At 42.2% G+C, this 25667-nt stretch overlaps 1 protein-coding gene across 1 annotated transcript in view; it reads left to right on the top strand.

The window, feature by feature from the left end:
- The first annotated feature begins 432 nt into the window (after positions 1 to 432).
- LOC138602375 (transmembrane protein 132C-like) overlaps positions 433 to 25667 on the top strand; it is a 118685-nt gene continuing 93450 nt past the window's right edge. Inside the window, exons 1-3 of the mRNA XM_069673850.1 lie at positions 433 to 672; positions 857 to 930; positions 15223 to 15374. Coding sequence (XP_069529951.1) covers positions 433 to 672; positions 857 to 930; positions 15223 to 15374 — 466 coding nt within the window. The remainder of the gene's footprint in view (positions 673 to 856; positions 931 to 15222; positions 15375 to 25667) is intronic.

Genomic DNA, 25667 nt, shown 5'->3' with positions numbered 1-25667 from the left:
CTCCTACCTGTGTACAAACCTCTGGCACACAGACAACCTGCTGTCACCTGAACGGTTAGAACATGGTCCGACGAGGCTGAAGAGGACTGTTTTGAGAGAACTGTTTGGAAATGTTCTGTGAGGATCATGGGGAGGACATCGACAGTCTTACAAACTGAATAATGGACCATATTGATTTCTGTATGGATTACACCATACCTGCTAGGACCATACAGAGTTATGCTAACAGTAAACCACGACATAAATGCTCTCCTCAAGGGGGCTTTTAGGTCAGGAGATAAGGAGATGAAGACTGTACAGAGAGAGCTGAGGAAGAAGATCAGGAAGGGCAAAAGCAGCTACAGGAGGAACATGGCAGATCAGCTGCAGCAGATAATCTCAGTGGAGCCTGGAAGGGCCTGAAAACCATCTCTGGCTACAAGGACTATAACCATGGAGTGGCTGAATGGTCTGAACACTCTCTTCAACAGGTTTGACCAGTCATCTCCCCTTTCGCCTGCCCAGTCCACCCTGCTGCAACCACCACTGACTGCACCACCTCCACCTCAACCCCCCACCCAACAGCATCTCCACAACCCCCCGGCACATTCACTGCTCCTTCTTCCCAGTGCCCCACCCCCACTCCATCACCACCAGCACACAGTCCCCCTTCTCCGACCTGTTCCTTTCAAGGTGAGAGAGAGAACGGAGGAGGCTCAAAGGCAAAAAGGCTGCAGGCCCTGATGACATCAGCTCCAGGCTCCTCAAGTCCTGCACAGATGAGCTGTACAGAATTATGTGGCACATGTTAAACATGAGCCTGAAGCTGGGGAAAGTACCACAGCTGTGGAAGACATATTGTGTGGTACCTGTGCAGAAGACCTCACAACCCAAGGACCTCAACCACTGCAGGCCGGTGGCCCTGACATCGCAGATGCAGACCCTGGAGAGGTTGGTCCTTTTCTATTTGCGGCACCTGGTGAGCTCATCAATGGACCCGCAGCAGTTCTTCTATCAGCAAGGCCTTGGGGTTTATAATGCTACCTCCTGAAATATTTGACCAACAGGCCACAGTTTGTGGGGACTGTGTGTCCGACACAATGACTGTATAGATGGAGGACGTTTCTCCATCTGCTCTCATTGTACGAAATTGATGCCAAAATAGCCCCCGTGATAGGCGCTGCCATCTTGCAATGGTGACGTCATTTGGAGCAACATCAAATAATTAATAAAAAATAAACTTGTCACAAAAATTAACACTTGGACGTAAATCAACAGGATAGCAACTAACTATAATGACAGAAACCGTTTTTTAAGAAAAAATGTATTTGATGTGTATTTTGATTTTATAGTTTGACTCATGTCCCATCTGTTAACATGGAGGAGGCGGGCTTTATGACCTATACTACAGCCAGTCAGCAGGGGGTGCTTGAAATGTTTTGGCTTCACTTTTAGGGAGCTGTCATGTCGTCAATGTTTTTATACAGTCTGTGGTCCGACATGGTAGTCTGCAGTACAGGGGAGCACTTTGTAGACTGGTGCCAGCGGCACTGCCTCCAGATAAATGCTGGGATAACCAAAGATTTTACAGGCACAAACCCACTCTTCCCACACTGGGGAACATCCAGGGAATGGACAGTGAGATTGTGGGCTCTTACAAGTACCTCCGGGGTGTTAACCTGAACAATAAACTGGACTGGACAGATCATACCAATGACCTTTACAAGAAAGGCCAGAGCAGACTCCATCTGCTTAGGAGACTCAGGTCCTTTGGAGTGCAGGAAGCTCTCCTGAGGACCTTTTATAACTCTGTGGTGACATCAGCCATCCTTTATGTAATGGTCTGTTGGAGCAGCAACATTACAGCTGCAGACAGGAAGAGACTAAATGAACTAGTGAAGAAGGCCAGCTCTGTTCCCCTCGACCCTTTGGAGGTGGTGGGAAACATGAGGGTGATGGCAAAGCTATCATCTCTCGTGGAGAATATTTCCCACCCCCTCCATGGCACAGTTACAGCACTAAGCAGCTCTTTTAGTGACAGGCTTCTTCACCTGCAGTGTGTGAGGGAGAGATACTGCAAATCCTTCCTTGTGCTTCTTTTTCGTTTCTTTGCTGCTGTTAATACTGAAAGTGTTCCCATTCTGGGATCATTGAAGGTTTATCTTAATTAAAAACCTGAGACCAACATGGAATTAGACCTGAGAACTTTAAAAGGTGTGAGGATGAGGGGATTTTACTCTTTTAACTGCTTCTTCAGTCATAGGGAATGGTGATTTCCTATCTGAGGAATTCATGCAATGCATTCTCCTGGGGAAAACGAGGCAAAAAGTGTCTTTCTGTTCCCACGGGTTTCTCCTTACTAATAGGATCAAAGACAGAAAGGATGAAAAGGAGAATAACAGTATAATCAAACACAAACGTACGTGTGCAGCATTGCTAATGCTTCTATGACACATTGTAACTGTGCTCAGTAAACACACACACTGAGCCACACACACTCATCTGCCTGTGCAAACAACTTCACAGCTGTCCAACTGGGAACGGATCACACTCTGCGGGAGGTCTGGAGACAATTAGCATACCCAACAGAACGCTCAGCTCAAACCCAGAAAATCAGAGAAAAAAAACCAAACATGCAATCATAATAGAGAGAGAACATCAATAGCATTTTTGTCACTTCCTGTATGAAAGATTGACGGACAGAGACCAGATATTTCTCTTACATCATCAGCTTTGGTCTCACAAGATTGTAGAGGTACAGAACGTATTCTTGCTTGGGCTTCAACCCCCTTATGAAGGGGCCTCGCACTGCACATGTTACAAGAGCGGAGAAGAAGTTTTGTTACAAGTTTAAGACAATCATTTTTCTTTGTATTTTTTCGTGAAAGTTTTTGTGTGTGAATGCTGTAGGTACCAAGGTAGAGTTGCTGGGAGAGTTTTCTGGAATTTCTATTATCGTCCCAGGTCATAGCAGAGAGATATTGCCATAGTGTTTTTTTATGCTTGAACGTGACTGATAACAGTGGAAATAGATATTGTACTATTGCCTGGTTCATCTGAGTGCTTCACTTTGGTTAAGGTGTTAAAACTTGGAGTTCAGCCTTGCACAACAAGAAGTTGAATTTTAGTTTCAAACTTTATTGACACTTTGGAATTGAAACCTGAGGGGAAACTATTCCACACCTTTATGATCCAAAGCAAGACTCAATTCCCTCACCAATTTTCAGCAACACTGCCTAAAGAGGTAAACATTGCTGAGATTGCCTGCCAAAAAAAATGCATTGGCAATAGGACTTAAATCTTCTAAACCTGAGAAATGAATACTTTCATGCAGGAAGCCAACTTAGGCTCCAAACAAGTCAACCATAGTGATAAATAGATAAGAAAAGCCCCCGCACTTTAAGATTCTAATACATTTGCTTTATATCATCAGAAGTGTGCCATTTTCGGTGGAACCTCTGATTGGTAATGCCAGCTTAAACACTGACAGTTTGTATTCTTTATGTTAATGATTAACTTTGCACAGTTCCGTTGATTCAAGTCTTTTAGCAACATAACTCTGTGTAGATTGATTTTCAGACTTTGTATATTGTTTCCGTTGCTGGCTGATACATTGGCCAGCAGAATGAGACAAAGACATTGATCAATCTTTGGGCTTCAGGCCAGACCTGAACTGAAAATTGTGAGCAACCTCAATAAACTGTTATTGGTCAATTTCTATTTAACATCAAATGTGCTGACGGCCAGTTGGTGAGCCCAATCAGGTCAGTAAACTATAATCGTTTCAGCAGTGGAACAGATGTCATCCTGAAATGAGAAATTTTGTGTGTGTGTGTGTGTGTGTGTGTGTGTGTGTGTGTGTGTGTGTGTGTGTGTGTGTGTGTAGGGATTTGTGGATGTGTGTAATAACAGCATGGAGATACAAAATGTCCGCTTCTCTACTTTGGCATGGCCTGCTAAAATACAAAATCTGCAATCAGATTCACAATATTTAGAAATTCTCACATATGATTTTCCTTTATTGTAATCCTCTCATATTTCCCCTCCCATCCTTCTCAGCTTCCCGTCCTCTCGTTTCTCCCTTTTCTCCCCACTGATCATCCTCCCCCTCACTCTCTTCTCCAACAATCTTACTTCCTCTCCTTCTATTTTCTTTTTCTTACATATTCCAGCTTCTTCCATCAAAGAACAGCAATTAGAGAATGTTTAACAGCAAACTTATTTCTTGCACTTTTTTTCTCAAAATTGTATTAAATCTAGAGATCCAATCTAACCAGAAAAAAGCAAAGAAAATATATAAGCATTCATGTCTAATGTCTAAATGCTAAATATTTAAGCTACATGACATTGATGATGATGTTGTTGATGAAGATAATAATAATAAAAAAAAGAAATCTGCTTCTTTATACCCTGTGCATTGCCTCTTTGCACTGCCTGTTGGCATGTGCGTCCGATTGGATTTGAAGCTGTTTTGTGGCACTTAGTCACGTTGTTCCCTCCTGTCTAGATCCTTGCTTGTGTTGGTCTGACTGACTGCACCGGAGAGTCAGCTGCAGGGTTGTTAGGAATGTCTATCTACCACTCCCTGCAGCTGAACTGATCCTTTTCTGTCACGCTTTGCATCAGTCCTCTTGAGCCAAAGCCAGAAACTCCCTTGCTCCTGCACCTCAAACAGTTCCTTAAGTGCCTTCCACTGGTTAGATCCAGAAACTCTGAGTCTTTTTAGGAGTTGTTGCAAAGATTTTCCAATGGAACAGTGAGTTAAGCCATGATCAGTGTCCTGGGAGAGGTCGACCAAGGGACAATGTCTTGCCGTAGTGAGGTTGAAGTGATCTCCATTGGAAACCTCAACCATTGGTCCAGATCAACCCTCATGTTCCACTCACATCCAGCTGTCAGAACAGACCACTCCTTCTGGCTGATGTTCTGTGCCCCAGCTCCTTACCTGGAAAACTTTATCCACAGTTGAGACGTTGGCGGGCTGGTCTTATTCACTTAGAATCTGCATGCCTTCAAAACTTCTGCCAGTTTGTGTAGGCCTTAGTCGTCGCACCATCTGTACTGGCCCTGGGTCAAAGCTGATTTGCATCCAGTAAGGATGTCCTGTAGGCTGGGGCTCTGGGCATTACAGAGCTGGCAGTTTGCCTCTGAGCCATACCAGAGACTTGGAAGGGTGTCGTATGTGGACCTTATTAGGAAGCACAGCCTCGCCTGTGGAAACAACCCATCACTATGCCTTTATCGAGCTGCTGCCAACCACTTGTTGCTTCTTGAGTTGTGTAGTAGAGTTTCCGATGTAGGAATAAACCAAGTCTTGGATGGAAGTTGGAATGTGGAAGAAGTTGAAGGAAAAGTGATTAGCTGTGGTGCTCAACCAGGCTCTGAGCTTTACTTGTCTCACCTGCTGATGCAGTGCAAGCTTGCAGCTGGTCCCCAACCCTACACTTTGCTCTCCCTTAATGGATTCGTAGTCCTTGCATGGGGTGTTATTTTGGACCATCTACAGCCATAACTCCTCAGGATCTTTTGCTCATTGGTCATTGCCGTTCTGGTCAGTTCCACGTTGTCCATCCTTGTTAGTGCTTTATTCTCAGCTAAGATATTTGAATGCTGTCTTAAGGACTGTATTTAGATAATTTAGTTTTGTTTTCAAATGTACTTGTTATTTATAAAGAGGCAATGATGCTCTGTTCAATCATGACTGAAGTTTCTTCTTTTGGTTTCAATTGCATACAAACGTTTCATCCATCAGCAACAATCTGCCTGTAACACCAGTGACCTCGTTTCATACTCTTCTGAACTGTGCTGTTAATTGTTTCCCACATTGTATCTCCATACAGAGCAGTTCACTTGGCCTCTTCTGGCAGAATCTGCTGACCTATACCATGCTTTATTTGTGTAATCCATGATAAGATCTTTTATTTCCACTTTTGCATCCACCGCTCTGTCTCCATGCTCTCTAGTTTAGAGAGCTAGAGTGTTATTAGTTTTACTCCTGCCGCCTCTGTGGCCTTTGCTTCTCTCAGTACTTAATTACCACAGGTTACCCGACCAGTGCATTCTCACCAGAATCAATATAGAAGAGGAATGGCCGTTCAGCATTCTACTTGGCCTGGCTGCACAGATTTAACCAGAAGTTTGTGCCTCGAGCAAAAGGCTACAGAGGTACTTGAAAGAGAACAAGATTTGTGCCTCAGTTTTTTAGGCATTCATATTCTGTGCTTGCTGTTGCAACAAATGTCAATACACAGGAGATTTGAAGGCTTTGGCGCACTAGTTCAGCAGTCGATCAGATCAGATTAGCCTAAATATCTGATCACTTATAGGCCATAATGTGTATTTTGACTGCTTTAATCTATGCTTAGCACATATCCCTGCTCCCTATCTAAGTCAATAACAGTGCAATGTCTCTTATTTAGCCATCCTGTCCCCATTTCCCTCATGGGCAATATCCTGTGCAGCTCTGAGCACGTCCAGAGCCAGATCTGGGCCCGGTGCCTCAGTAATAGAGGATCAAGTTCTTAAAAGGCCCATATAGATGGGAACCAAGATGTATCCAAAGCTGAGGAATTTAAACAGACATGAGACATGAAATTCCCTTTGTTTCTCTGTGGGCATGAAGCTGAGTTAGTGAGCCTCGTGTGGGCTCTTTGTACTGTTCTCAGGCCTCGTTGGTGCCTGCATGTTTCCAGCTGGTAATTGGGCCTCTCTGAGCTGGTGGGTGTCATCTCTATGAGAACAGTGACGATACAGGCCCCACAAATTTCGCGGTAGTCATCAAAGGAAACATGCCACGTGCCACATGTGGGTTCGCTTTATAGTTGTCCGGGAGTTTTAAAGACAGCTGTTGAATTTAGCTTGTTACAAAGTGGTATATACAGTATAATACTCCTACATCTCTGTAATATCTCCTTGGATCTCCCCACATATTTTATACAGGATAATACAAGTAGAGAATACGAATATTTGACAAGCTCAAATTCACTTGACAAGCGACTGTGTGTTTAATTAAGGATCAAGAAAACATTAAGAAATCCGACAGCATATTGACAGTCAGTGAAGTAGTTCTTACAGTACACTTGCTATATGTTTGTCCTTGTTTGCGTTGTTTGTTCTTTCTGGCGTGCAGGATTCAGGCAGCTTTTCTCTATGCAGTGATTGTCTGTTGTAGACAGTAATCTGCAACAGCATTTTTGCCGTTGTTTAAACCACAAGAGACACTCAGAAGAAACAGATATTGCCGAATCAACAAGGTTTTTAACAGTGGCAGTTTTTTTTCAAAGTAGGACAGCAATTATTATTTTGCTACAATTACTTTTTCATCCAATACATTCATATAGCCTTTCGGTTGACAAACAATTGAAGTCCAAGATGATTTTCAATTATTTCTTGTTTGTTTTCAGTCTACCAGTATGGTCTCATGACCCCAATCTGTCGGCTGGTCAGTCCACCTTTTGTCGACTAAACATCTACAAAATACAAAAAAAAGATACTGATGGTTCCCAGATTATGTTTTGTAATGACTTTCATGATCCTAAATGAAGACATTAGCCTTTAGCTAAAAGCAAACACTCTGACATCCTAAGCGAGCTGCTAGCAAGTTTTCTGTTTGATTCTATTTTGTATGGGTCGGTTGTGGCTCAGTGGTAGAGTCGGACATCTCCCAATTGGACGGTTGGTGGTTTGGTCCTTGACTGCTTCAGTTTACAAGTTGCAGTGTTAACTTTTAAGTTATTGACTCATCACCTTTCAATCAGCAATCAACTATTTATCAATTCATTGGTCAATAGTTCAAGCAATAATAAAATTTGTTTTCTAAAAATCGTTGTATTTGTATGCCCTTACGAATCAGTGTTAAAGAGTGTTTAAGGCTGCATTTCTACTGAAAGTATCAGGGCCTTTTAGTCCCAGGTGCTGCCCCCGGGACTTTTTAGATCCTGGTCCCTGCAGTGGAAATACACTTCAAAAAGTCCCTGGACCCTGGGAAAGGGGGTGGTTTGAAGTAAGTATCCATGAACACAATGAGGAAGTAAACAATAGCAAATCTCTCAAAGGTTTGATCAATACTGAGAAAAATACCTAGGAGACTGGACTGTTTTCCTTTCTTCATACAGAGGGAAACTTGGAAGTCTGGTACCTTGAAGCCTTTGCATCAAACAGTTAGCTTCGCTACACTTCATCTATTGGTCTACCAAAAAGATTGATCTATTTAATATGGCCACAAAATGCAAATATTTAGTTTTCCATTCTTATGTCAGATCTGATCATAAGCCAGGACAAACCTCCGGTCTTTTAAGTTAATTACTACCACTTCCATTATGAAGTTGTACCGGGCAGAGGACCTTTCATATGTAGATGTGATTAAATTATACCATTTAGAGAAGTTTTTGTGCTCTAGATGATTAATTAAGTGGGGCAGAAAGCATTTCAAAGGCCTCTTGTAGGTGCAGTCAATGTTTTGGACCATGTTGTGTCAGTCAGTCATGGATGGGACACTTCACTCATCCTCTCTGCTGTCAGGCTTTTAATATTTTTATTGATAAAAAAACAATTGATTAATCTCTTATTCTGAAATTTCAACATTAACCAGAAACCTTCATTTTCTCTCTCAAACTTTAGTCATTGAATCACACTTTCTGTTTGTTTGAGCTGTTGTGTCTTTGGATAAATCCACAGGATGACTGACTGTTTGAGGTTAGCTTGTTTGAAGAAAGCAGTGGATCTAATCGTGAGGAAATAAGAGGTAGCCATCAATCATAAACCCCCGTTTTTCCTGCTGTCAAATTACCTCTGCACCATCACACCACCCCCGACTGTAATTTGATAGAAAAAAGAGCATCTATCTCTCCAGCTGTCAGAGGAATGATCTGCTAGCTGATTATGATGTTAGCGTTGCGTTAGCCGATTAAGTTTTACTGTTGAACATTTAGAGATGACTGAGCCGCTGCTCACCCTGCAGTGCATACAGCATGCTGAACATGTGGGTTAAGGTATGTGTGTGAATATTAACATCATATATTGTCACAGTGTTTCCATTTGCTCGCAGCTTTTCTTTCATAATGATTTTCCCCCATTTTTCCCCTGATGTGATATTACGAGAATAATAGTGTTAGAATAAAAGGGAGGATAGAGGGCTTATCTTGGTTTGCAGGTGTGCCATTACAGGCTTCTCATTGGGAATCAGGTTTGTGCTGTGAAGTATAAGCTCCTGCACTGTGCACAGCATTCTGTACATAATCCCAGTGCTCTTTCCCATAACTGTGAGCTGGGACAAAGTGAAGGGCACGCAGTCTGCTGGCAGCGTGACACTGACAAGCGGCCGCTGAGAGGGGGGCAAGAGCGCTGGTTGTGATGCTTCTGTGGCTCAGCGCTGAGAGAGAAGTCTTTTCCAATCCTGTGTAAGGGCAATTTTTTTCAGTGTTAAATAACACAAAATAGAATTTTTTTTTTTTATAAATGATTGTGTAATAATGCTGCTATAGTAGAACAGGCTGATGTATTACTGTTCAGAGACATGGGTTCGATGTGACCCAAACTATTATCCCACTAAATATACCATTTTCTTCAAACCAGGTGGTTATATGTGATTAGTGACGTAATACGTTCACATGGAACATCCTTCAGAGCAGGAAAGAGAAATGACTCTACTTTCATCTCTCTTCATTCTGTACACTCATCTATTGTTGTGCCGCACAGTGTGCGGCTCAGCTCATCACAAGTCCAAAACTTGTGTTATGTACTCGTCTATTTTTACTCCACATGGTGAAATGAGACAGAAGATCTGGACCTCTGAATATTCAGCGAGTCTTTGTAGACTAATTATAATGTGTGTGTGATAAACTGCATGCGGGGACTGAATAAGGCAGAGCAGGAAATAAATAGACTACATGTCTTGCCTTGGTGCAACTGCTTTCGTGCACGGGCGTCTGATGAGCGGCTTCTCTTGATTTCTTCTGTGTGATCATTTAAAGCAGCTACAGGACGTCTCATTGTGCTGAATCCCTGCCTCAGCACGAGGACTGCAGGAAGTGTATCCTGGGCTGTAATGAAGTTAATATGTTATTGGTGCAGGTCATGTTTGTGGTGCTGCAGGATTGTAATGAAGAAGAATGTTGGGGAATGTTAAGGAGGGGGAACATTAAAACGCCCCCGGCAGGTTCTGCTCGCTGCTGAATGGGAAATAAGTCCATGATGGGGAAAGCTCGCTGAAAACAAGTCATGATTACTGTGAGTGTGGATGTTTGCACACATGTTTGCATATTGATCATGTGCAGCGTGTGCATTCAAACCATAGACTAAAAAGATGGACAACATGACAGCTCCTTAAAAATAAAGCCAAAACATTTTGAGCGCCCCCTACTGACAAGCTGCAGTATAGGTCATAAAGGCCACGTCCTTCATGTTATCAGATGGGACTTGAGCCAAACTATAATATAAAAATATACGCCAATAAAAGATTTCTCAAAAATTGTGTCATTATAGTTATAGTTATCATGCTGATTTATGTCAAAGTCTTCATTTTTCTGACAAGTTTAGTTTTAATGAGTTATTTGATGCTGTGAAAAGGATGATTGACAGCTCTGTTGACAAATATGGCTCCTGCAGTCGATCTGCACTGGATAAGCAGAGTAAACGACGGATGGCGAGAGGAGGTATAACTAAAACAATCACTACAGTCATTGAAGTTTCCAAATCTGTAAATGTCTGCTTCAGACCAACACAAGAAGCTGTTCTGCTGTCACATTCTTATCACAAAGGAACTGCAGCAGAGTTTGTTTGCAATCGGACCGAGACCACCTCTTCAACAAAGTCTTGGTCTGGTTGTTTTGGTGTACTTGTTTTGTACTTGCCCAAACGAATCGCACCAAGGGGGTAAACGCTCCAGGGTTCGATTCAGCCGAACAAAACGAGGCAGGTGTGAAAACGCCCTTAGTCTCAAAGCCTGCACGAAGTAACCTCACTGTCTGTGCTGCCACATATCCCTCCAGGAAAACTCTGTGATGAGAGTCCGGGAAACCTGATGAAAAGTTACAGGACCACTCGCACAGCTGCTCCTTACATGTGTGACATGGCCGAGGATGTGTTGTTTTAACTTGTAAAGCAGGAGGAGCCGCTGCACTGTGGCTAGTTTTTATTTAGCCCATCCATTCTTCTACAGAGGATGTGCACAGACACCACGCACACATGTGATGCTCTTTCTTTGTCTCAAACAAAGATTTTATTTAATTGTCTGAACCAGATTGGTGCCTCCCAAAATATTGTTTCATATGTGAACTCCTCAAACAAAGACTATGGGCCCTATCGCACACCCGGCGCAATGCGCTCAGTGCTCTCTCAGTAAGAGAGTTAGAAGTTAATGAATACAAGTGAAGGCTTTTTAAGGGGAATAATATGACAGCTTTTCTTTTGCTACTGGAAATTGTGAATTTTATATTAAAGGTTTGAATTTCACCGGTGGTGCAAGTAATTCTGATCCATGCGCAAAATTCTATTTCAGTAGCCTAAGATCACACTTTATTTTCACAAAGTTCACAAACAGGGCTGAGCTAACAGAAACATTTCAATCCACAACATGAAAAAATACAATTTAAACCATCCAACAGGGAAGAAGTCTTTTGTGAACTCCAGGCGATTGATCTGCTCTCAAACCTCACTCTAGGACATCTGGGAGGATGTAGCTGAGCCTATTAATTCACTTTGATCACAGGTCACTGCTGTCACCAGCTGGAAGAGAAACAAGCAGCATTCAGCAGCTCACTTTGTTCATTCAGTAAAAACACATCATCCTAAACTGTGTGTGTGTGTGTGTGTGACTGATTAGGGAGCGGGTGTTCCCAGCTGCTCATAATTGAGTAAATTGTGTAAATACCATCTGTGTCAGAAAACTTCACCTTTACAGGAAGTGTGTGTTGCAGGGAGCAGAGCTAACAGACAGAATATCACCCAGGAGCTCATTCACCTGTGAAACATAAAACAGAGTCATAACAGCCGTCTGCTCTGCCTCTGTTGGGTCTATTAATAAATCTGTGGACATGCAGAATCATTACACGTGACAATGAGGGACACAGACACACACATGCGCGCGCACACACACACACACACACACATATGCATTTTGAGTAATTGTCCACTAAAGTGCTTGAAGACTTATTTAACTGGAAAGAAGAAAAACTTTAAACGAAAACAAATTAAATTTAAGAAAGTTCCTCTTGTCAAAATACAAAACTAAATGTCTAGATTGTAAAAGGGAAACCACTTTTGTAATAAAACTTTCAAGCACTATCTGTAATTAAATCAGCTCTATCTATTATACATTCAATAATTATTAATATTTTAATAATCACCCCATGAGAGTCAGTTAGTTGCAGATCCTGTACATGTTCTGTACTCAACCCAAAAGCTTCATTATTTTTCTGACAGTCAACATTTTTTCTTAAAGTATTTGCTTGTGGACATCTCACATGAGTTGATCTCAGCAACAGAAAATGGAGGGGGTGAAAAGGATTGTAAGAAGAACCAAAACAGAAGAACGTTTTTGGCACAGCATAATTTAATATCAATCATGCAGATGAGCTTGATTTTGGTAGTTAGAGCGCTGTTGGAGTGTGTAATTGAAATTGCAAAAGATTGTCTCGCTTCACCATGTCGAAGAACACGCTGGCTGGCTGCTAATCAGAATGGCCCCCACGTGCCGCGCACACTGAATCGCTCTCTCCATCTCTCCACAATTGAATCGTTTCATCTTAATTAACTGTGCAGAATCCATCCAGGTTTGCCAGAGTGCCAATTTATTTCACCAATCCTCTGTCTTCTCCATTGTGCACATAGCAAAACAAAACTCCTCCTCTGCTTTAATAAATATGTCTGGTGCCGATTGTGATCTGGAACTGTGATCTGTGAACTGGAATCATTGATGGAAGGATGGGATGCTGTCTGTTCACTGTAGCTGCTCAGACTTTCTTAAACAGATCATCTGCTTGCTGCTTTTAGTGGATCTGCACTCATTCTGCTGGGTAGCATGTTGTGCCACACCTCATCGCATTAACTTTCCTTCCTTGACTCACATGAGTGTTTTTATGTTCAACACTGGAAATATCTGGTGTTTTATGTAGGGTGATTGTAATTCTTAGTGCAGTTTAAGAAATGATAAACAAAAATCACTTCATTCTTTACAGCACTGAGGCATCATTCATTTTTGGTTTTCCATTTTACAACTACACTCTGTTTTCTCTTAATTTTCTTGCAATATAAACAGATTACCATGAAAATCATCCCCATCAGTGTGATTTTACAGCTACAGGAGTGTGTGAGATTAGTTTTTTATTATTATGGTCAAACTTCTTTGCACGCACAAATCTCCTGCTGCGAACTTCAGCAACTTTTACAGCCAGGCAGCAATTAGAATATATAATATATAATATCAGTGGGGGGAAAAAATACATTTAAAAATAAAAATTTACTTTTCTCTTTAGATCTAGTTGAATCATGATACTTCCTTACCTTTACAACTTTACATAGTGATAACCCTGTGAAACTGCAAATAATTTCCTCTATAAGGAGCAATGAAATTAAATCATGTTTTCCATCTGATCCCGCTGCCCAACAATGTTTGAACATAATTTCACAGTGTTAATTGCTTGAAGCAATTATGTGTCCAGTGCTAATTGCTTCATTATGGAAACACTAAACATGAATAGTGATTTTAATCTAAATTAGGTTTTTGCCTTGCCCATAAAATAAATTCAGAGGTCATTCTGTTAAAGCAAATTAGTGTAAGAGAGAAGCTTTTCCCTTCAACATATAAATAGCGATTGCCTACAGCTTTCGGGGGTATAGTGTTTGACTGAGAGAAGAGAGGGTAAAAATCAAGAATTAGACTGCGGCCTCACAGCCTCACAGCAGACAGTTTTAACAGTCATTCTACACCTGACTCAACCATCCTGACATCCCGGGCAGATTATGGTGTGAACAGGCTGGAAACTGCGAGTGTGGCATTGGGGCCTGATACGATGTATTCAAATGTATTTTATCTGATCCACTAACCATCGATCAGTCATGTGTTTCACTTCCCCTGTCAGTGTACATGTTAAGGCTGATCGGTGTAGTGTGAAGCATTGAACAAATCTGAGAGCAGCATCGACAACAGATAATCAGAGTTCAGACACGGGAACAAGAGAGGGAAAATCCGAGAATGAACTACAAGGCACACTCAAGCAGACACATTCAATGAATATTTAATTAAAATATAATGTGAAATGAGGCATGAAACACAAGCAGTCCCCTCTCAGTTGGTACACTTGGCACAACTACTACTGGGTAGTACTGGTATGTGCCCTCGTGAGATCATCCTGAAACGCCAGTAAAAGCAAATGAGACTGCGGGACCCCAGGGACTAAAAAATACCCTGCATAGTCTCTGCTTCTCAATATTTTTGCACTTCACCTTGCAAAACCTGATTCCTGTAGGACCCTTGATAGTGATTTAATTACGTGCCTAGTGGAGAGCTAGCTCCCTGCCAAAGATGTCGTTACCAAGGTTCTCTACATAGTGTTGTTCAGCCCGCTACCTAGCTGCTTAGCAAGCCAAGTGGAATGGCACCTGACAAAAAGAAAAGCTGTTCTGTTTGGTATAGATATAGATATATGATTACTGTGAGTGTGGATGTTTGCACACGTTTGCATATTTATCATGTGCAGCATGTGTGCATTCAAACCATAGACTATCTAAAAAGATGGACAACATGACAGCTCCTTAAAAATAAAGCCAAAACATTTTGAGCGCCCCCTACTGACAAGCTGCAATATAGGTCATAAAGGCCACATCCTTCATGTTATCAGATGGGACTTGAGCCAAACTATAATATAAAAATGTACGCCAATAAAAGATTTCTCAAAAATGGTGTCATTATAGTTATAGTTATTGTGCTGATTTATGTCCAAGTCTTCATTTTTCTGACAAGTTTAGTTTTAATCAGTTGTTTGATGCTGTGAAAAGGATGATTGACAGCTCTGTTGAGAAAAAGAAAAGCTGTTCCGTTTGGTATAGCAATGTTGTGGAGATGAAACATTGTCCATGGCCCAGTGCCTGCGGTTTTTCCCTTTCCGTGACAGATACCCACGATGCCTACCTTGTGTGTCTTGGCAAGTTGCATCCGAAAACAGCACTTGCTAACCCGGAGACCTTTGTGCATTTTCACAGACTCCGAAGGTCGACCCTGGAAAGATGTGTGGCTTTTCGGTCTAGGTTGGAGTCCTCTGCAGAGTTTGAACTCATGGGTGAGGGCTTCTATGAGGGAGCAGGTCAGTCATGGGGTGACCAGATAGAAGAAATCCTCCCTACCACTGAGTACAGGGGCATGATGATGGACCCGTCTGATTTTATCGGCACCATCAACAGTACAGCTCAGTATGCTGTCTGAGGATGAGTTTTCTATTGCCCCTTTGGGCTGCCTTATGAAGTAGGAGGCCAGAGTCGGATGTGGAGGTGATGAAGATTAGCCTTCCCAGGCTCTCGGTGCTAGAGCTCCTCCGATTGAGACAGATGGCACCACCGTCATGGAGCTGCCAGAGAAACAGCACACTGAGTTTCTCCGCCAAGCCGTTGAGCCCTCTGGCTTATTCGGACAGGCTCTTGAGAAAATTCAGACCCTTTGCGATCAAAGAAAAAAGCAGGACGAAGTAATTGTGTGTACAAGCATGCCCAGAGAGACCCTCCCCAGAGGACTACTCTTTCTGGCCACTGATGCCTACATCCGAACCATGGCCCCAATCCTAGCCGAAACAGTCAGCATGGGCTAAATATTGTTTTGTCCCAAAACAGACGGCTGCCGGTAATACATCCTCCACAGTGAGGGGGAGGTCTTGTGCCTAACCCAAGAAAAGTGGGGGAGACTCAGCCAGGGGTGCTCACTGTCTCCCTTTATTCTATGGGCTCTTGACCCACAGAGTTACATCAAGATATCCCTCATTTTCAGTTTACTCCAGTGTTAGAGAAACCTTGGTTAAGTAAACAGTCGAAAAAAAGCACAGCCCCCACACTCATCCCTTCCAGTAGCAGGTCAGAAAGTTTATGATTTTCAAAAAAACCTGCCTGTCAATATAGGGCAGTTCCTGCCTCACAAATAGCGGTAAAACATAAGGAAACTGCGCCTTGTAGGCTCTGAAACTCAGGCTCTCAAGACATGTCCTGGACCATGCTCCAGCCCACCAGCAGAGGGCACTGCAGTACCGAGAATTCTCGGCAAGCTTGCCGTATGCGAAACCTCTTGGAAGGCATGCAGAGCATCCCAATGGATTATGGGACATGTAGTTCAGGACACGAAACAAATACCTGAGAAAGTTCAAAATGCTGACATAATGTCAGATAATGCCGTCAGTTTGACCAGGGGACTGGTTCACTTCGGTAGACTTAAAGGATCCCTTTTTTCATGTAGCAATATTACCGAGACACTGGGCCCTATCGTACACTCAGAGTAATGCCCCATGGATCGTGCAGCGCTAGTGTATTTTCCACCCAACACAGTTGTCATTTTCACGGCCAGCCCACATGTTGTAAATAGCAAATGGTCTTTGGATCCATGTGCGTGTTGGTCTTAAAATGAGGTTTGGTCAGGCAAATGGGTGGGCACGTTATGGGCATATACATTGGCAAGTTCACAACACGCGAGTCTCTGCTTATTACACACACGGGGACGCACAGCAGCGCTATCATGATACTGCTTTCGGTTTGGTGCTGATTTGTTGATGCCAGAAGATGTAGACAAGCTCACCGCTGCTCAACAAACGCCTGCCTTGCCTCAGGGAGATTCTAGCCTGAGCCCCACATGGGCCAAATACTCAAGCCCGAGACCAATACCAAGCTCTCCGTCATTTTGATATGCTCTCTCTACTACATGCAGAAACAGACTCATACTCACACACAAGCAACTAAGAGGTAAATTTATAATTCTAAACCAATTGTTAACACTTTGTGCCCAGATTGTGTGCTGCTTAACAAGCAAAAGTTGGTCGGACACACCCTAAATATAAATAGGGCCCACAGACAGTTTCTGCACTTTGTCTACAACGGCACAGCTTATGATTATCAAGTTCTCTCATTCAGGTTATCCCTTGCTCCTCGCGTTTTCACAAAATGCCTTGAGGTAGTGCTGGCACTGGTCAGAGGCTAAGGGATGAGAACCCGCAAATAATTTAATCTGTCAGATTCGGAGTGTCAGGTCTACACCCACATGTCCCAGCTGGTGACTCACCTATAGTCTCTGGGGTTTGTAATAGGCAGTGGTGCCTCTCTGCTTGTTGATGATGAGAACATTACAATGTTGGGTACAGGATCGACAGAGATTCTCCTCTCACCGGGGAGAGGAGAGGTCGGCATCACACCATCATGCCTAACGGCTCTGCAACCATGGAGGCATCCAGTGCTGTGCAAGTGAGGGAGCTGTGCTACGCCTTGTCCTTTCTTGTGTCGTGATCACCATCGATGCATCCAAATGCAGGAGGGCCTCTGCAGGAACATCCATGTGAATGGCACCTGGACAGATGTGGAGATGTCATGGCCTATTAATCTGCCAGAGCTTTATGCCGTGTATCTGTCACTAAGACATTTTTGAATGGGTCTGCTGTAGGGACAACAATTGCGTACATAAACAAATGGGGGGGAATGTGCTCTCTTCCCCTCCCCTCTCTGTCTAACAGGCTACTGCCATGGAGCAGTATTAACCATCTGTCTCTCAGGAATACTGATCTGCGCCGCTGTTCAGAGAGAGTGGAGACTGCATCCCAATGTGTTGGAACAGATACTGGGCCTTATCGTCCTCCCGGTGCAAAGCACGCAGTGCAAGGTTCATTGCTATCTTCCACCTAGCGCAGTCGTCATTTTCACGCCCAGCACCCACGTTGTGTAAATAGCGAAAAGTGATCTTGCGCCACCATTAGCACCTGTGGGCGTGTTGGTTTTGAAATGAGGTGTGGTCAGGCAAACGGGTGGCACGTTGTTATCTTGAGGACACAGAAAGCGACTGCACCTTAGACCAACAAAAACCTGGTCTAAAGTCTATGGGGCAGTCTGTGTTTGCTATTTAGCTTTATGCTCAGCCAAATGTGTGGGAAACATTCATGCACTCTAAGTTCATCCTTCATGTTTACAGTTTGCGCTGGACAGTTCTTAGGTGATACTGTGTTCTAACCCCGCTTGCAACCCTAAAGTACCTGTTCTGTCCTTTGTAGTACAAGGACATTTTAAACTGTTAAATGTTGTTTTTGATACTGCCCCCTCCTGGTCATTTCTAAGCACTAGCTTTGAGGAGTGAATTTCTCTCAGAACCAGTTTAGTGTGGTAGAGGACAGACTGCTTCTGCTTCTCCTGCTGCAGTTACAGAACTACATTGTTGGCTTGGACACTATTAGTCTGCAAGTACTATGTTTTTGACTTCTTTGATGTATATATAAATCTTTGAGTTTATTATTTTGAAAGTAGTCATTTGGTTGCTGGCAGAGCTGTAAGCTAGCACTGTGACTCAGCATTTTTAGTTAGGTAGCTTTGTTGCATTATTGTTTGTAGATTTCTTTTATTAGTTAAGTATGCAATTTGTGCTTTGTTGCAGTTTTACAAGTGCAAATTCTTCAATATAATTTAAATATCAAGATAAGTTATGCCTAGTGCTTATTGGACGACATACAGCAGTTCGCTAATTGTCTCGCTCTGAATTTCAGCAACTCATTGCAAGGACAGTTTAGTACCTGTCTCATCATACCGGGCATTCACTTTTCCACTGTCTCTCCTTCGAGGATGTGTGCACCGCTGCAAGCTGGGCTTTCCCACATATTTATTATGTTTTATTGGATCTGGATGTAACAACCCAGGATGTCACCCAGTGATTTGGATTACGTCATCACTGCTGCGGCACCAAGTTCAGTTTCTGTTAGACTATCTGCAGGGGCGTCTCGGGGCGTGTTTGTGTGTCCCCATACTAATGTGTTGTACCTAGTGTACTGACCGAAAGGGAACTGGATGTTATGCATATTACAAATCTTCCCTGAGGGAGGGAAACAAGGTACAACAAAAAACAGCCCTTCTCCGCCGTGCAGTTCAGATTGAGTAACAGAGACTGAACATGTTCTTTTGTAGTCCCAGGGGAAGGTGGGACTTCCCTTACCTGCAACAGTCTCACTGCCCTTTACAGGCATTTTGATAAAAGTTCTTCAGTTTGGTCTCGCAAGGGGGCTCAATCCCAGTGGAGTCTTTCTCAAGCTGACATAGACATGTGGACAGAATAAACAAGAATTCAAATCAACTTAGTAAGTAATGGATGACTCATGCTAACTCCTGAACTACAACTTAGACAAAATTCATCACAAACCCTGATTATGGTCATTTATTAGGTGAGTGTAAGAGCATTGTGATTGTGAATGATTCAGCATCTTCCACTCAACTCAGTATAAATCAGTTACACTCTTTATTAGTACTACTGACAGTTTTCCATTTGATGGTCAAAGACTTTTAAATTAATTTCTTAATTTCCATGGCATATGTCAATGGCAGTTTTCTTCAAGACAATTTATTACACAGTTATCAATATTTTCATATTAGCAATGACTGTATGCAATTTGAAAGGGTCCCTCTAAGTGACAAGCCCATAAAGAATTATCAGTCCTCTCTGTAGCTATATAAAACATTTTTCTCACCACTAGTATCAACCACTGATGCCTTATGAACCCAATGCAACATTTTGTATCTTCCCCGCACTGAACAGCAAACTAGGAAAAGAGCACTTTAAGATGAGGACACATTCACCGCTACCTATTCCCTCTCCCGCTTCACCTCAGGGAGATTCCTGCTCGAGCCCCGCAAAAAAACTACAGCCTTCATGCGCACTCACCCTGATGTGTGTTCTCTCCCTCGCAAAAAACACAAGCTCAATTATTACCAGACTGTGCAGTGTCCCTTGTCTATGCAGTAGACACTACAGCCATGGATTCCAGCAGCAAAAAAATAAATAAATAGAATAGTAAGAGCATACTATTCTTTGAAGTTAAGCAACGTTAGTTAATATTAGATTTTGTCCAATCCAGTCGTTGTGTAATAATTAATGAAGTTACGCTGCGGTGCCTCATGTGTAAATGTACACAGCATCTCTCTTAATTTGGAAGGACACCATATTTCTTATGGTGGCCTGTGTGCATTTTCAGAGGGCACAATGACAGGAGGGAAGTTACACAGGCCAGCCCAAGTTCCGGTCTATTAGGGAATAATGGCTGAAATCGGCCGTGTAAATTACAATGCACCTGCCTCCAGGCGCACCTGGCTTTTAAAGGGAATGACAGATGACACTCTGATTGTTTTGATACACCAAAACACACCTATGTTAAATCAAGAGACTTAATCCTACCCCTTTGCGCCCTGCGCCTTACTTAGCACCGTGATTATGCGCTGTTTTAACTAGCAAAAGGTCGTCATACTCGCCTAAATGACCTCATGTCATGCACTTTACACCGTGTCCTTTAGAACGATTAAATAGAGCCCTAAGTGACTTAAAGTGAGTTCAAGTAAAATAATCATTGACAGATATTCTGTCTGATTGCCGGAAAACAAACAATTAACAAACAAGAACATTACGGAAAGGATAATATAAATTTGAAAACCTTATTGTAACCCTGAAAGAGGCATTTAATCAAATTAATAAACAGCAGACTGACAGCGCATGCACTAACTTTTCTCCACAGCTACAGATATGAAGACAGAAAACAGCTTTCTGCTGTTTTTGGCACAAGCCCTGACTGAAAGTGAAAATGAAGGATGCCTCCGGATTCCCTTTGATGCCTTTCCCACACTTCAAGCTTGGTTAAATGAAAGACAAATGTGTCTAATTATCCGGCAGCATTTGCAGTAAAATGGTTGGTGTTGGCAGCGGGGAGCGTCTCCTCTGGCAGGCTGTAAATATTGACTGTTGTAGATCGGGTGTAGTGTGCGTAACGCAGCGGGAGAGGCGGCTGACCGTGACAGTAGCTGTGACAGCCGCTGAACGCTTCCTCTCAGCTTGTTGTACAAGGTCTGTGTGTCTGTTTAGAGAGGTTTGGAGGTCCATCGTTCTTCCGTGTTTGTGTATGTAGAGATTGTGTTTGCCTTTGTCTGCCTCTTTTTGTGGTTGTACACAAAGTGGTTTCATGATAACGCTTGTAATGTTCTGCTTCAGTGTAGGTTTGTGTAACTGAGCCTTTGTCCCGTGAATGTATAGATTTGTTTCCACACAGTAAATACTTTAGTCTACATGCTGTGTGCGTGTTTGTGTGACTGACAGGTTGTCAAGCTGTTCTATAACAGGTGACATTGCAAAGTCAGTACAGTGCAGTTATCTTAAACAGTAAAATTTGCTATTTATAACAAAACCGTCTTTTTGTAGGCTGTAAACATGGTTATTTCTGCTTGGTATTTTCCCAGCTGATGTAATGTTATTTCTTGGTTTCTGGAACCAGCCAAAAGTGGACACTCGAGGAAACTCATCACCGGAGGTTGCCGCTTGTTGAAAACAGAAAGTAATGAGCTATCAAGACCACTACTGCATAAAAAGGCTCAAGTAAAACTTGAGAAGTGAGAACATGAATAATAGAAGAAGGGAGACAGGTTTGGGTAATGTCCTTGTATAACCGCTTGCCGACTGTGTGTGGAACCCCACAGAGGTCCCCTGTTCATTTTTAGAAGATCAAGAGAGACACTAAAGCCACTGGGACCGTGTGTGTGTGTGTGTGTGTGTGTGTGTGTGTGTGTGTGTGTGTGTGTGTGGGTGTGGGTGTGGGTGTGGGTGTGGGTGTGTGTGTGTGTGTGTGTGTGTGTGTGTGTATGAGAGATTGTAAGACCCCCTTGAATTGCCCAGTATTCTTATTTATAACCAAGCCACTGATCAGTGTGTGCTGTCTGCTCAGCAGCAGTGTGTGCCCCACTGATCTTGCTCGAGGTTGAACACACATCTGGATCACACACACAAATTCTATAAAGCAGGTCTACATGTTTTGATGTATTCATGCCCACATTTACACTAGCACACTCTACACATTTTGTAAGCGCAATAACTTGTGTACATTTCCACACAAACATAAAGAGGTTGGAGACACACAATCTCATTCACAGCAGTATCCCCTCATACAGGAAACAGTGTGACCTCTGAAGCCATCTCATCTCTGACTGAATGAGAAGCGTGAAACATCCTGTGTGGCTCAGAAATGAGTTCACAGTGATGCTGAGTTGAGAATGAGAGCCCTGCAGAGATTGTCGGCTACGAACGGTGTTCTTGTGGAGATTTGAGGCCAGAGTTGTGTATCCGGTGACAGACTGTAATATGATGTCATAGACGGGTGCTCCTGAAGGTGTGCACAGTTTGAAGCTGCTGCAGGTTCTCTAAAATCCCTCAAAATATCTTGAATTGTTCTTTTCTATCTCTGCTTTTATCTCTGTCTTTTTGATAACAAAATAATTTGCTGATTAATTGTTTAATTAGTTTAACAGACATCTAAGAACCCCCTTTTTTAATATACAAATAATCTTAATCCAAATACCATTTTTCATGACGAAACACGACACAATCATTGTGTTGTCATTTAATATTGACTGTCATTTTGTTTGGGATTTCTAGTCGGGACAAAACAAGGAACTTAAAGATAACATCTTTAATTTAGATAAACTGTCGAGACCAAACCTCATAAACATAAAATTATGTTAATAGATCCCTAACAGAAAATAACATACACATTTTCCATGTTTTCCAAATGTAATCAAGTGTGGACACTTCAAAATATCAGGGACATATCAGGGAAACTGGAATTTATTACAGGCTTCACACATCACATCATGTAAAAGTTAATAAGCTAAGTTTCCGAAGGAGAAAATATCTCACACGTGCAAACATATTTCACAGGTTTTCCCTTTTTTGTGCACATGCAAAATAAGACAGCATCAATACTTGAGTTATCCTGGCAGCTAAATAACTTCTTGAGATACATTTTTTTATGTGAAAATGTATCAGTGTTCCTCTTAGTAGTACTATAACATTTTGGATGATTTAGTATGTAGATAAAGCATACATAATCAATGGATGCTCTCTGTTGGTCATTCAAATAGTTTATGCATTGTGTTTTATCATATTTCTTTAAGGGACACATTAATGAGCCCAATCAGTTAATTAACAGTATGACTTCTGCATTAGATTTGTCTGAATCTGTGTCACATAATTTGAGTTTTGCTCAGAGACTAGTTTTGTCTCCACAGCTAAATCTTACATCTTAACCACGACTACTTCTAGTTATTAAAATTTAATGACTGTTGTCTCTGTGTGACAAAGAGCAACTGTGCTTCTCTCTTTGATGGCTCTCGCTGCTGAAGTGAGAAAATAAAAACAAGAGCTTGTGAGTGTCCAGGGGGAGCGACGCCAAGCTGCCAAGAGCTGCGAGGCACGATGCCCAATATGATGCTCATGAACGGCTCAGCTGGGTGTTAAAAGACTACTAGCCATTGAATGTGAGCCTTGAGTAAAGAAATTTGTGGTAAATCAGCTGCAGAGACTGATGAATAAAATCACACTTGGCTTGTTTTTTGTCCTCAGTGGATGTCCTGTCTTGCTTGGCCGGCCATCTGCACTGGTTTATATTTCATTCTGGGAGCCGTGATCAAAGTCAGGGAGGGTCTTTGTTTTAACAGAGCCTGTGTGAATACAATGACATGCACGCACTTTGTCTGTTCGATGCAAACTAACATGAACAAGCTCTCCTGCAGTGGTATTTAGGAAAGGTCATTAACTTTTGAATGAAGAATCATTTTAAGTGCCTAGTTTGGTCGGAGACGTTAACAGCAGGCTGAGATATTGATCTGCTCTCATCAACAGAGTGCTTTTCTCTAACAGCCTGCTCTGCTTTCTGGACACCCAGACATGTGATATGAATACCAATGCATGTGAGCACAAATGGGCCCATGCACATGCTAATAGAGAAAATCAAGAGAGGAAATATAAGTGCACTCAACAGATAAACACGGAAACCACAGGCCATTACAGTCTGATGCTCTTCTTAGTGCACCCATTTCTGCTAATGTTCAAAGCAGCGCTGTTCTTCACAAAAGAGCTCACCTTTATGATCCTCTGATAAATGGGTTAATGTTAATATAAAGAACTAAAGAGAGGACAAGTGATCCCAGACTGTGAGCTTGATGGCATCTGGATGATCAGCAGCATGCGAACAAGTCAAAAGGGAACACTAAAGGTTTTCTGTGCATGCTTTTGTCTGATTTCCAAGGACACCAATCGATGTGAAAGTGCCAGACTGTTACATGAATGTCATTGCAACTACATGTTGTGTGCTATATGTCATGAAAGCGTACACATAGCAGAGGAGGCAGAGAGATGTGGAAACTAAAAGCTCAAGTGAGACTGAAGAAACAGCAGCAAAGCTCAGAATAGATGTAAAAGAAAGCAAACATAAACTTATAACTCATATCAAGCAGCACACAAAAGTTGCACACTCTGCCCTAATGCATAAACTACATTTACACATGCTTGGAGTGACATGAGAAATAAATAAAAATAAGATTTTTAAGAGACACAGCAGAGAGGCGTTTAAACAGACTTGAATGACAGGAAGGCAAGTGATCTCTCCGGAACCACTCGATTGTTGCCGAGGATACGACGAGAGTGGGCGGTGGTTAATGTGGCCCAGGACACATATGTGTACACAGTCAGAGTGATCAGATCAGATTGCATCCTGGGGTGTAGGTGACTGAATGACTTTCAGTGCCATCTCTGTGGCCACCCTGTTTGTTGAGCAAAAATAAGTGAGCATCTTTTGACTGAGTTGGAAACTTTAAAAAACAGTATTTTATGTCAAATTATTTATGTTGCTTCAGCTTGAAGCACTTTTGAATTGCATTCAACATTAAGCCATGGTGGCCTTGCTGACATTTTACAGCAGGGGTCTCCAACCTTTTTTATCTGAGAGCTACTTTGAAAAAATGAAAGCTACATGCATCACATCGCTTGTGTTTATTCACTAATGTATCAAAACAAATGAACCAGCTGAATTAAGCTACTTTTTGTGTCAAGTTCACATATCAAGCATCTCAACTTTACATCAAAGTCCAAAGGAAACATTACTATTTTTTTTGCTTCTTCTCATTCTCATGTCAGTATGTCACATCACCACCAATCACATATCAAAAATTAGCCATTCTATGGCCCACATAATACAATAGTACATCACTGATAATGGGGTCCACAAGAGAGGCATATAGGCTCTTTAAGAGCTAAGCTCACCTAATATATCAAAACATCTTAAATTCACATCAAAGTCCAAGTAAACATGACTATTTTTAACTTACTTATTTTCTTAAACTTTTCTGTATCCTCATATCAACAGCTGCAGCAAAAAATACATCACCCTCTGTAAAGAAAGCTATATCACAATACCATTATAAATGTGCTTCATTCTTCTCCACCACATGTAAGTGTTTGTTCACAAAACTAGTCTCATCTGCTCACCTTGCTTCTCTTCAGTTATTTCTCCCCACACACCTTTACCTGCCGTACCTGCACACAGCGGCTCCTGCTGTTCCTCTCTGCCAACGCTGTACGTGTCCACTCTGTTGTCATTCATCATGAGCTGTACGTTTTACAAAGTCGCCCAATTTCCACAATATGTGTTTTGATTTTTTTC

This window comes from Semicossyphus pulcher, unplaced genomic scaffold, assembly GCF_022749685.1.
Source record: "Semicossyphus pulcher isolate SPU_LCO1_2020_fin unplaced genomic scaffold, fSemPul1.0.p SCAF_22, whole genome shotgun sequence".
Lineage (NCBI taxonomy): Eukaryota > Metazoa > Chordata > Actinopteri > Labriformes > Labridae > Semicossyphus > Semicossyphus pulcher.
Note: the sequence above shows the minus strand (reverse complement) of the source record. Positions and strands in the feature narration are given on the sequence as shown.